The sequence below is a fragment of the Podarcis tiliguerta genome, assembly GCF_965153285.1.
Source record: "Podarcis tiliguerta genome assembly, chromosome: 2".
NCBI lineage: Eukaryota > Metazoa > Chordata > Lepidosauria > Squamata > Lacertidae > Podarcis > Podarcis tiliguerta.
Window position 1 is genome coordinate 57,197,045 of NC_139535.1, and position 13,182 is coordinate 57,210,226.

The 13,182-nt window shown below is 42.7% G+C and overlaps 1 protein-coding gene across 8 annotated transcripts in view; it reads left to right on the plus strand.

Moving 5' to 3' along the window:
- EBF1 (EBF transcription factor 1) overlaps positions 1 to 13,182 on the plus strand; it is a 370,285-nt gene that overhangs the window by 21,390 nt on the left and 335,713 nt on the right. For all 8 annotated transcript variants that reach the window (XM_083423165.1, XM_083423169.1, XM_083423166.1 and 5 more), the window contains exon 6: positions 9,018 to 9,086. In XM_083423165.1, coding sequence (XP_083279291.1) covers positions 9,018 to 9,086 — 69 coding nt within the window. The remainder of the gene's footprint in view (positions 1 to 9,017; positions 9,087 to 13,182) is intronic.

Here is a 13,182-nt window from a genome sequence, read left to right on the forward strand (position 1 = left end):
AGGGAATATGGTCTGTGGTCAAGGTGATGATATCTGTAATGCAGACATAAGGCTTGGATGCCGCAAGGACTCTGGTGCTCAGGTTTACTATGGCTTCTTCGTTTCAATGGGACCATTCATGGGAGCAAATTTACACCTATTTCGAAGCCTCGGATAAGAGGCCATTGGCTCGACACAAGGTTTGTCCTTGTTTGGAAATATTTCCACATGTGTTTCTATCCAGGGCTGGCTTCTTTGGATCTGGCAGAATTAAGCAACAGCAACTCTACTGGGGCTATTTGGGAACTGATCGCAGCATCTTTTTTCTTTCTTAAAAAAAGAAATAAAGATGTGGGTCTTTTGCTTTTCCGATTCCATGAAGGATTGCATTAGGGTGCTGCCAGCTTTTGCACTGGGCTCCTGTGCCTGTCCCTTTAATGGCAGTTTGATTGGCAGCACTTAGCAGGTGAGTACGTTTAGCTGCAGGCCATGAAGAGCTCTGCTGCTGATGGCTGCTGCAGAACAAATCTCTGTTAAAGGGAATAGGCGAGGCCTTTTCTTTCTTAGGCCATGTGACAAAACTCTCAGCAAGATCCGTAAGCTCATGCTAATAGGCATGACCCTACAATTTCAGTGAAGCCAGTGAGTATTTTTAAAAATAAATTTCAGGAATTTCTGTGCAGTGAAACACTGATGTAAGGAGGGAGGCCTGGTGAAAAATGGCCCCAGAGCTCCCTTTCCTTTGATTGCTGTGTAGGAGAGGGAATTTCAGTAGATAAAGCTTGGATGACAAGCTCCAGTGACTGAAATTCCCTCTTCTATTTGAGGTGCTGGGAACCTTTATTCTTTTTCACCTGGATACTCCACATTGAAAAGTGGGAAAGTTCTCCAGATGACTATCAGAAACTCTGGTGTCAATTGTGAAACAGTGTATTCTTGAGGGTCTCTAGGGGTTGTATCAAATGGATTTGTCCCATGAGTGCAAGTGCTTTCACCTGCGATATGGGTCTTCATTTCCCTCTTCTTTCTCTGCATCCTCCCAATCCACTCAGTTGGTTGGGGGAACCTCCATCACAGATTGGGGGCAGGGTGGTTGGGGGAAGAGGAAGAACGACTTGCACTAACAAGACAACTTCATTAGATAAAAACCTATGCTCCAAAAGTGAGACATGGGGGATCATTTACAGTTTTACTGTGCAGCAGGCAGAAATCCAATAGGTGAAGCATATCTCCATACAGGACAGCACACACGTGTTGAATTTCTGCCTGTTGTGCAACTGTTAAAATTGAGAGCTCCTTGAGGTGAGAACTGTTCTATTGGAGTGCATATAATGGGTGTAATTTGGAGGAAGTTTGAAACACCCATCTCGCGGGTGGGGTGGGGTGGGGAGGAATTTAACATTGTTTACATTTAAGCAGCACAAATTTCAGTCTGATTTCTCTGGGCTCCAACTATATCAGATAAGACGCTAACCACGCTTTATTGAAGATAGTGACAAAATTCCCCATGATTTCAGTGTGAACAGATGGCACTTGGAATTTTAACACCCACAAGACTTCCTTTCATTTATAGTGCCAACACACAGTAGTCTGTTCTCCTTAAATTATACAAAACTCTACATATTTACTTTAAATAAACCAAAAATGCAAAAAATAACTAGATGTTAGCCAATTTTAATATCTGTGTCAGAAAATTACATGGCTGCCAATATACCTTGACATGAAAACAACATTCTGGGCCAAAATTTTGAATTTACTTGATGTAGTATTTGCATTGTTCTTAAATGTGCAATAGATCTTTCAATTTCTCACTGCTTTACAAATGCATGCATGCAGGCAGAAAAGGACATGTTGCTTGAAATAAGAGGGTAACACCCTGTTAAAATATTTTAGGGCCAATGTGAGCATTCTTAGATGTTGACCAAACTATAAAAGATGCTCTTTTTTCTATCTGGCTGCCTGATCTTAATGCACAAACCTCTGGTTGGTTGTACAGATACCACACTTTTCAACAATAAGGAAGGTTTGGAGGGTGTGTGTTCCAGCCTTGGTTTCTCTACCACTCGCTTCCCTGCCTGCTATAAGTGGAAGTTGGGATGTGCTGAATCTGCACCAGGGGTTCAAATGCAGCCTCAATTATAAGCATAAAATTAGAGTCTGTTCCCCATTAATCAGCCCAGCTAATTGCTATGCACTACTATTAGCCATATGGTGTGAAAGACAGCTTGCTCTCTCTAAGATGAAATTTCTTCATTCCAGACATGAAATAGTGAAGGCCCTGTGCTTCAGAATAGCTTGTTTTAGATATTTAATTCCCAAACAACTTTCAGCAGCGCCTTCGATCAAGGCTAACGGCACAATAAAACTTTGAGTTTATGTCACCAAAACCGAATATTTACAAAATGGAAGGGACTGTGTTGCGGAGGAAACAAAGGGCTCAGATGTAGAGGAGAAATCCTGGATGAGTGGAAACAGCAAAGAACTGAATTGAGATTAAAAACGGTTGCTTGTTTACTGCACAGGATTTCCAAGTATCTTGAAGAGATGGTTCTTTTGGTGATGATAAAAATAAGAATAATGCTGAGGACAAGAATAGCTTCATAATTCATATTAGAGGAGAATCTTGCAGAGCTAATTTTTGTTAGTGGCCATTGTGCAAGAGAGATATCAAGGTGCAACCTGACTTCTAAAGAGCATCGTCCTCTTTTCACCATAGATAATTTCTGTTATCGTCAGCTTGTGTTTACTTTTAAATGGCAGTTAATCAGACAGTTGTCTGGATGCTTTCTGGCAGGCTTCGAAGTTGGCACAATTCAGGTTCTGGTCCTTTGTTACCATCCCTTGGAAGCAGCAGTAAAAAGGGCAGTCATGTGAATGGGCCCCAAGATCTGCAAGGGGCAGCTTCTTATACTGTATAGTGGTACCTCAGGTTAAGAACTTAATTCGTTCTGGAGGTCTGTTCTTAACCTGAGGTACCACTTTAGCTAATGGGGCCTCCCGCTGCTGCCGCACGATTTCTGTTCTCATCCTGAAGCAAAGTTCTTAACCCGAGGTAATATTTCTGGGCTAGCGGAGCCTGTAACCTGAAGCGTATGTCAGTGGCGTAGCATGGGTTGTCAGCACCCGGGGCAAGGCAAGTAATTTGCGCCCCCTAACCCGTGGATTTTAGCACTCAGAGAGCTGCGAGTGCGAGAGCGCGCCCCCCCCAGATGTTGCACCCGGTGCGGCCGGCCCCCCTGCACCCCCCACGCTACGCCACTGGCTTATGTAACCTGAAGCATATGTAACACAAGGTACAACTGTACTCTCAATGCAGCACATTACGGGTTACAGTATTATTTTATTTTCGGGCTATCGTTCTCATGTTCTAACATAGTATAACCCAGATCATCATCAGCTTCTGCACAGGATGGTTCACCTCTGCTTTTTGTTCTGTGGTGGTTTCAAGACTGATCATTCTCAGAGCACTAAATGACCCAACAAACACCCACCCACCCACCCACCCCACAAACACACATACACAGAACAAATACCTATCATTTATACAGTATATGCCAAGCTTCACATTGTTCAGTGCAGAAATCCTTACAACTGCTGGGTATGGCTGACTGATATTCTCACCATTATATAGATTGCAGGGTGTATGTGTGGCTACCCAGTGAATTCATGTCTGATAAAGAGATTTTATCCAGAGCCTTCCTATGTGCATCAAATGAGACAGGATGTGGGGTTTTTGTGATTGGCTCTCCAGTGCATATACCTCCACGATCCTTTTGATCATTCGATTTCAATTCCAGCATGGGGAACCTGTGGCCATTCAGATGTTGTTGGACTGAAGTTCCCACCCATCCCACACAAAATGGCTAATGGTCAGGGATTATGGGAGTTGTAGTCCAGCCACAACCTGGAGGGCACTAGGTTCCTCACCCCTGCTTTAATGAGATCAGGGTTGTAGTGTACCATGACCCTGATTGAAATAGTCCTCCTGAAGCTGTGGACAGGGGCCCATGTAGCAGACATTAGTTTCAGGTGTGTGTGAATTGGATCAGCCCTGTGCCTCACTGCACTACAGCCCCAGTCCAAATTAGACCCTCTCATGGCTGCTTTTAAAGAGGTGGGGAAACATCCAGCGATCTAGTTACAGATATTTCATGCAAAACCTAGTTTGGTCTGCAGCTCTCGCTTTCTTAAAACAACAACTCTGAATCCTCAAAATGAATTTGCTTTGAGTTGTATATTTATTGGCATGGTCCATATGTTGTTCTTTAAAACAACAACAACCCAGTTTTAATGCAGGAGACATACTCTTTGTTTAACGCTCACTCTCACAAAAGTTATGTTTATGAAAATCAATAAGAAATATATATGCTGTAATGATCATGATGCAGTCAGAACTAAACACTTTTAAAGTCCTACTGATTTCAAAGGGAGAGAGAAACACATGCTTAAAAAGAAAAATTAAGATTTAAAAGTGCTTAACTGTGCCTTCATTATGACCTTTATTTGTTCTGTTTATGTACCTACATATAAATTCATGCAATAATCAAAGTGGAACTCTGTCCTGAGTGGTTTAACTGCTCCGAGGAGACGCCAGGTTTCTAGGCATGGGTTTGGGATGAGGCATCAACAAGTGGAATGAGTGTGCTTATCACTTAAGTGAATAAAAATGCAATTCTTTTCAGATATGACTCATTGTGGGTCCCCATGCGTTCTCCCTCTATTGCTAACTATTTTAATGCGTGCATTCCGCCCATCCCCTTATCGCTTACTAATTCCTCAGTAGTCTGGGTGGGGCCCTTAGTTTTCAGCAGTCATTTAAAACTATTTCATGTCGATCACTTTTTAATCTTGCACTCATCTTGGAGAGGAGGTGAGGTCACATCTTTAATTAGTACTACTTCTTTGGAAGGGAGTGCTATTTGCAGGTTTTTGTTTTTTTAAAAAAGATATGAAAAATGTTTCTAGCAGTACATGAGTGTGGGGGTGTGGGGAAATATGACAGGGTGGTGTGAAAATTGATAGACAGTCCTCAGATGCTGATATGTCTTAAAAGTTATTTTTTACGGAGCAGAGAACAAATCAACGGTTCTCGTTATATTTGGCGCAACCAAAACAATGCCAATTCCCCACAGGTGTGGAAATCCATTCATCTGTGAAAAAGTAAAAAAGTTTGAAGCCCTTTATAGCTGTTGTGAGCTTTCTGCCCTGTGAAAAGAGTTGTGTGTTCTTTCCCATTTTTGTTTTCGTAAAACTGCTTAAACAGTCTGGTTTTGTAAAAGGCGCTTCTGTTATGCTTACTGCCGTTTATCATTTTATTGCCAATCTTGGTGGGTCCCCATACATTATTCGCTATATTGTTGCACAGCACAAGCAAACCTTTGTCGCTCTCCCTGGAGAGCTATTTATATGGCACGACACTTCCAAGAACTCTACTGGGGAAAAGAAGTCTATCTTCACACACAGGTGGTGCTGGGTGAGCTTCTAGTGAGGGGCTGAATTCTGGCAAGATTCAAGTCTCACATTGAATATTGCTGGTCCTCTTCTCCCTTCACTTCCCAGCCTTCCTGAACCCTGGCCTTCCCTTTAGCATTTTTGACGGGAGGCCAAGAAGCCAACAGCATATACTGCTTGCATTTAAATTTCCTTCATCCTATCAGTATCTGATCCCAAGTGCTTCTGTTCAATACTTCCCCTCATACACACACAGGGCACAGAGCAGCCCTGTCACAACAGCCATGTCATGTGAGTAACACCTGAGGAATGCTGCCCCAAGACGTTTTGCTCCCTATAGCAGAGTCCAAACCCCCCTGCTTTACCCTACTACGATTCTGTCATTCAGGTTCAATTTGCCCCTTCCTCGATCCACCCGGATGGTGCCACTTAAAACAGGGTTCTTCACCCTGCTGTATGATTGGTCCAGCTTTGTGTATGTGCCAGGAAGCAGCGTGTGATTTAGTGAGGGTGAGGAGGGGGGTCTCCACATGACGGTTGTTGCCGTGAAGCACCCAGATCATAAAGTGGCATGAAAAATTCTTTTGGGGGGGAGGGAAGTCTGAATGCACCAAGTCTTATATTTGTATATTTAGGCATGCACAAGGACCAAGAGAAAGATACAGAAGGATGCAACTCTCTACCTTGAGGGCCTATGGCTTTGTTTGCCTTCCGTGATTCCCTTTTAGGTATCCACAGACATCACGAACTTATTAAACATGGGGATGAGGACAGTGATAGTGTCTATAGCCAAAGCTCCCACCACCCCAGGCATTCCCATTTGCTCATGGGCAGCTTACTGGGCATTGGCATGGCCAACCACTCGGAAAGGTCTAGGCAGCCAGTTGATCTGCCCAATTCTAATATCCACCATGCAGGTGCACCATAGAGAAAGGAAAAGGTTAAGAGTGATCCTCGCATGCACACTTCCTGGCTCTGCTCGCAAAGCAAGTCTTTGTACAGAGAGCAGGCACGTCCAGGGTTTTTTTTAAACAAAAAAATGTTTAGGAGTACGTACTCTCATTTTCCTACTCATATTGAAATACTGCCCCTCAATGAGACCAAACTTAGATTCACAAAATGTTTAAGGGTATGCGTACCCCTGCGTACCCCCAGAAAAAAAGCACTGGGCATGTCCATAGAGATTGGAAAAAGTAAAGAGTGATACTTGCACACACACTGTCTAGTTCTGTTTGCAAAATCCTGGGCGTTTTGGCAAATTCAAACCATCCAAACTGATATTTTACCCCCCCCCCCCAAGAAAGAGGACCTGTCTGGGAAAAAGAGGATGTATGGCAACCTTAATCTACTCAGAAGCAAGTCCACTGAGCTCAGTGGGTCCTACTCCCAGGAAAGTGTGTGTGATATTTTAGCCTAAATTGTAGTGGAAGTAGAATATTTAAGAGCATGTATTGTGATAACCTTTTTAAAAAATACTTCACCACTCTAGCAGGATATGTGGGCAATAATGCACGAAAGAATTAGTTATACCGGGGAAGGCTTAACTTGTTGTCATGGACTGGCTGGACGCAGAGCAGTGGTGGGTAGGGCTGCCATACGTCCAGGATTTCTCGGGCATTACCGGGATTTCAAAGGCAGAAGTGACACCTAGGGGAAAATTCCGGAAGGCAGCAGTTTGTCCTATGGCAACTCTAGTGGTGGGAGGCACCAGCTGGTAAATCTCCAAGGGAACCCCTAGGGGAAGAAGGCCCAGAGCCAGGGGGAGTGGTGGTGGGACGACAATGGGTGCTCAGAGGGAGAAGAGGGAGCAGATTGGGACTAGGAGGTGTCGGAAGCAGAAGAGGCAACAGGGTTTGGTGAGCAGAAAGAGGCTGTGGCAGAGAGCAGTCCAGAAGAGGAGGCTGGAGAGGAGGGAGGCTCAAGAGGCAAGGTGGAGGCAGGCTGCTGAAGAAGCCAATGAGTCTCCCCCTCCTGTTCTCTCCCAGAACACAGAGAGGAGTGAAGAGGGTGGAGCAAACAGAGACAAGACAAAGGAGCATCAGGATGCTGGGGAAGGACCCCGCCGGGAGGCGGAGACTAAGCTGTGGTAAAGTGGCGACCTTCAGTCTTCACAACTGCCTCATTGGGGCAAGACATACTCGGGAAGGGTTGCTGTTATCCCTAGGCCTGCACTGGGCGTAGCCAGGATTTTTTTTGGGGGGGGGCAGGACTTTTGTTAGGGGGCAGAACCGACGTGATTGGTCAGTTAGTTAAGTATTTCTATTGTTTTACTTGTTCTAGGGGTGGCAGCTGACCCCCCCCCCCTTAGCTACACCCATGGTTCCTTTGAATAAACTTCAGTGACACCAGGTGTTTTCTTGCTGACCTGACTCCAGCTCCTGACACCTGTGGCCATTCAGGTGCTATTGGACTCAAAATTCCCACTAGCCCCAGCCAGCATGGCCACCAACCTGCTCCGGTGTTTGTAATTTGTTTTATTTTTATTTTCTTACATTTATGCCCCTGTTTCTTCTGTCATGCACTCCAAGGCAGTGTACACATGGCTTCCCAATAGTCACACATCCAGGCACTGACCAGAACAAATTATGCTTATCTTCAGCAAGGTGGTGCCCTCATGTGCCTTTGAACTGTACCATAGGATTTTAAATGTAAAGACCAATACATTTCTTGTTGGCAATTAGTTTTGCCAGAGATGTATGGTAGCCAAAGAGGGACAGGCAGAATTGGCTTCAGAGACAGATTTGGCTTAGGGTCTATGAATGCCGATCACTATTTTCAATCACAGGGCAGTCCTGTGTATTGAATTGTGAGAGCCAAACAAGAAATATGAAAATTCATCTCACTTGTTAAGAGATGATTATTTGAGATGTTGGTACTTTTTCCAGCACCAAGTGTCAAAGTGGAAATAGATCATGATCACACTTGTGTATTACCTGCTAATAAGGTGTAAATGCAAATTTCATGGTCATGTAGCGTTTTTTGTCTTTATTCCAAACAGGCATCATCCAGCATATTGAACGAAATGTGGCGAGAATGGTCTTAAATAATGCAACATGGAAAACATTACGAATTTCTTTTGCTTTCTGGATTCCAAGCGTTCCCAAACCTTGCCGTCATGTTTACAAACAGCTGCAAAACAATTAGGTCTAGAAATGTTTTTTGTTTTTAAATGAGAAGCTGAGAAATTGAGGATTCTAACAGTCTACAGAACGAGTGCATTCAAACAATCTCTTCTTCATAGGAGTTTTCTGCCTGCTCTCTTTCTAAACTTATCTATGGGACGTCTCGAACCATTGCAATGTAGCTGTAGAAGGTCATAATCATTATCTCAAGAAATCTTGCATTATTATCCCTAAAAAGTGGGATAACCCTCTTTCCCCCTTTTTATTTATTAATTGTTGTTGCTTGCCAGCTGTACAAGATGTTAGACCTAGTCATTAACCCATATGTGACCTTCTATATTCAACTGATTTCCAGACAGGGACAGAACAGTAACTCTAGCCGGCAATGTGAACCCTCCTGTATTTGTAATTATGATTTTGAGAGTGTAATGGCTGCACTAAATCCTCTCCCTTTTTGCTCTGCAGCCGCTGTTGTGACAAGAAAAGCTGCGGCAACAGAAATGAGACTCCTTCAGATCCAGTGATAATTGACAGGTAAGGGCTGCTATCCTTTTCCTTGAATTTATTTGAGCTATTTGTGGTGTGTGTGGTAGTTGGTTTTCTTTTTGTGGGGTGGGGGGACGACGACTCCTCATTATAATGAAACACCTGCCTTGTGTTGCTAATGGGCAAAGAGTGATGTGCGTCCGTGGGCGTAATTTTGTCGTTCATAGGGAATTAGTGATGCTATAAGGTTTTGATTTTTGTGGAAAGGCCATATGGAATGTAACTGTGAGTGGAGGCTCTGTGGAGCGTTCTGGTGCTCGTCTCTGATTCATGCTCCTAAAGGGGGACATTTTTCTCTGCAACTTTCTGCGCCTCAATTCGCATGCTGTGCCTGGGAAGCTTCGGGAATATAAAATAATAATAGTTTGTGATTTATGAAATGTGGTTGGGTGCTTATAAATATTTAACTTTTTACTTTGAAAAATGTTTGAATCATTATCACTTTTTAGCTACAGTAGTTCCCTTGGATGCAATCTATCTAAATTGTAAGGTTTGTTTTATTTTATTTATGCATTAAGATATCTGAAAACTAAAGATTCCTCTGCCCCCCCCCTTTCTCAACAACCCCCCCACCCCCGGATTCCAGCTTGTTTTCTTTGGTTTGAGTGCAATTTTGATTGTATTGTCAGTTGATTAATTCATTTTGCCTGTCTTAATTATTACGGTTTCTAAACCGATCCAAATTACTAATCTGACATGACCGAATAAATCACTGTAGAACAATAAATTCGCTGGAGTTGTTCTGTGCAATTTGCACTCGGCAGACTTGCAAATTAGGCAACGCTGTAGCCAAAGAGTCACTTTTACATTTTAATTATTGAAGCTCGTCATACAGAAACATATGATAAACTGTTACGATGTCGCATTACTTTGTGAGAATTAAGTGACCACGCAAGGCTGATACTGTCCATTATCAGTTAAGAGAAGGAGTACTATATCATTGTGGTGTGGAACTCTGCCTCTTGCTTTGCTGCCTGAGTTAATGTTCGCAACCTTCAATTCATCCTCTTTGTTGGATTGCTCAAAAAGTGCCGTGTGACGTCGGAGCAAGGTGGCATTCTGTTATGCAGTGACTGGAAAGACATGATTGATAAGCCATTGTATTTATGTAGTTTTATGTCTTTGGTATGGCTTTTGAAACAAGAAGTTATGTTTTCATGGCAAATGTCTTTGCAAATTATTCCAGAGTTAGTTTACAGTACGGTAGCAGTGAATTTATATTGCATACTTGCATTGTTGAAGAGCGTTAGGTGAACACAGGAGAGCACAAAAGTAATTAATTAATGTGTCTGTTGTATATTCAAGGTGTATTATAGTCTGATGGGGTATTAAAGATGGCACTTACAGTTGCATGGAAAATTTATATGTCTCCTACATGGTTCTTAACAACAAGATAGATTCTGAACCTGAAATGTGTGTGGTTCTACCTACATATAGATGTGCTGGCTGTGGTTCATTTTAGGAATAAAACCATTGGCATTGACTGCATTTTGGACAAGCATATTTCAGCTTAGTAAGCCAAGAGACGAACAAGCATTTTGCCTATGCGTGAAGATCCTCCCTTCATATTGCAAGAAGTCAAATTGCAAAATCTATAATTAACCACAACTTCTCATTTTGTCCAAGCTGAAGAAAAAATGGTTATAAGCTTTGGAGCAAGTGAGGGGTGCTAAACCGACTTCAAACTGTGGTTTCATATCCTGGCATGTTTCAAAGCCATGGTTTCTTGGAAATGAATGATTGGCAAACTATGGTTAATTAGGTTTGCTATTTTGCTTGTGTGGATAGGCAAAAGCTGTTCATCTCTCGACTTACTAAGCTGAAATCAGTCATCTGATCCAGGCACCCTCGTCTGCATTTTGTTCCTCTTCTTAGTAGTTTTGGACAACTTGGGCCATACGGTACTTCACCAGCATTACAGAACTTTGCGCTGAGGCAGATTAAAAGCTGGAATTTGGTTTGTGGAACTGGGCTCTGTTAAACTTTGCCTCACCACACATTTTGAGTGTGAACTGGTTAATCTTTTAAAATTCTTCCCTTGGTTTTAAGTGGTGACTTTGATATGGAAGGTTGATATGACTGTGGTTTGAATAACATCTGATTTTGACCCGCTCCTTTGGGTTGCAGTGGCATAAGAAATTTGACTCAGCTGTGCTGTAATTAGCCTTCCCTGTGTTTTTGAAACAGGATTGAGTTACCTGGATCGCATTAGTGTGGCTTCTATTGTTGCCGCTTAGCATCTGTCCCAGTAGGGTACTTAAAACCTTTTTCTTGGCCAGGGCTAGTTCAAACAATTTAGGCAAAATAAAGTATGCGCTTTGTACAGCTAGTGGCTCTGGTGATGTTACTAGTGACATTTACCCTGTGCATATTATTTCCCCCTTGGCTTAGAAAAGCATAAAGCAATCTATATGAAGCCTGTGTTTTAAACAGAGTACTTTACAAATTGTTTTAACATTAAAAAGCTGTCACGAGCTGGAACATATGTTGAGTTGCACTCTGCTGTCACTCTGGCGTGCATAAAATTGTAAGCTATTATGCCAATTGATATGCAAAACCATATTTAGCTATTTTTTATTTGCAAGTGATCCTTCGCAGGACACATTTGGGGAGAGGGGGAGAGTTTGCAAAGATGTTCTCTGATGCCTAGCAGACTGCTCAGTCTTGTATTTGACCTGTATTAATAGAATGGGCACCTTAAATGCTACATTTAAGTAGGCAAGGATCACATTTGAATCATAGATATGTTTCCTTATGGGGATTACTACTTCTTTGCTATATCTGCAGAATACGGTTTTTCAAATGTCTGATCAAGAAGGATACTTACAATTTTTACACATACACTCTAAATGATATTAGAGCATGTCTGGAAAATTTTGAATGACAGTAGCCACATGTGAGTATTGACAATTCTGGACAATTGCGAATCTCTGAAAATTCAAAGATGCACTGGTGAATATAGGCAGCTTAAAAGCGATTACATTTGTGTGTTATGAAAAGTGGGGATATATGACACATGTAAAACCTTTGTACCTACAGAGTTGTATAACATGCTCTTTTGCCTCCAATTATCATTTATATTCATTTATAATAGTCAGAATGAACTGGAGCCATTTAATCATAAATGTAGAGTGTTGGAACAGCCTCGGCAGATGCACTGGGAAATGACTTTGTATTTAGAGGAGCACGTTTTGATTGTGATCAAAATGACCTTAGGAAATTTTCTATACTCTAGAGATCTGTCTTCCCTCCATACTGTAGCATCAATCTATTTTTCTCATAGGCAGTTTGTATTACAGAGCAAAAGAAGTTGCTTTATACCAAGGCTTTATACCATTGGTTCATATAACCCAGTATTGTATGGCTGGCTCCAGGCTTGAGGGGAACGTGGGCAAAGTATCCCCTCTCTGTCGGTGTGCCTTATCACCTGGCTACCATGATAGTACTTCAAGGAGTGCTGTGTTGCTAGATTTAGTTACCCTTTAAATTCCCCACAATTCCTCAGGGTGACAAAAAGTTTGGGGCATTGAGAGAAATTAAAGTGGTGGCTTGATACAGTCACCTGGCGCTGCTCCAAATGCCACATCAGGTGGTGGTGTGGTGGTTGGGAATTAAGGTTGGAGACGAGTAGGTACTGGGTCCTGTCAGCTGCTCAAGGATGCCAGACACAGGCTATGAATACTGTTTATGTTGGTCCATCCCAACCCTACCAGAGTTACCAGGGTATTTGCTTTTGCCACAGAGTACTGCTGAGTTATGGCCTTAGTGTGTTTGTGTTGCGTGCGTGCGCGCACACACACACAGAGACACAGATGCCTTAGAGATGCTGCAAAATAATCTCCAACACAATCACACAGATTAAAATAAAAGCCCTAGGGCTACTTTAAATGAAATCATTGCACTAGTAGGCTTTCCCCCCTCTCCCCCACTGCTGTGTGCCCCATAGCCTCCCCAAACCTGCTCCAGAGGGTCAGGAGAACCCCCAGAACAGTGCAAGGGAGGAGGAGAGGAGATACTGTTTGGTTTCCACGAACAGAAATGCTTGTACAATACTGACACAAGAATCTCCTGAGCACTACACTGA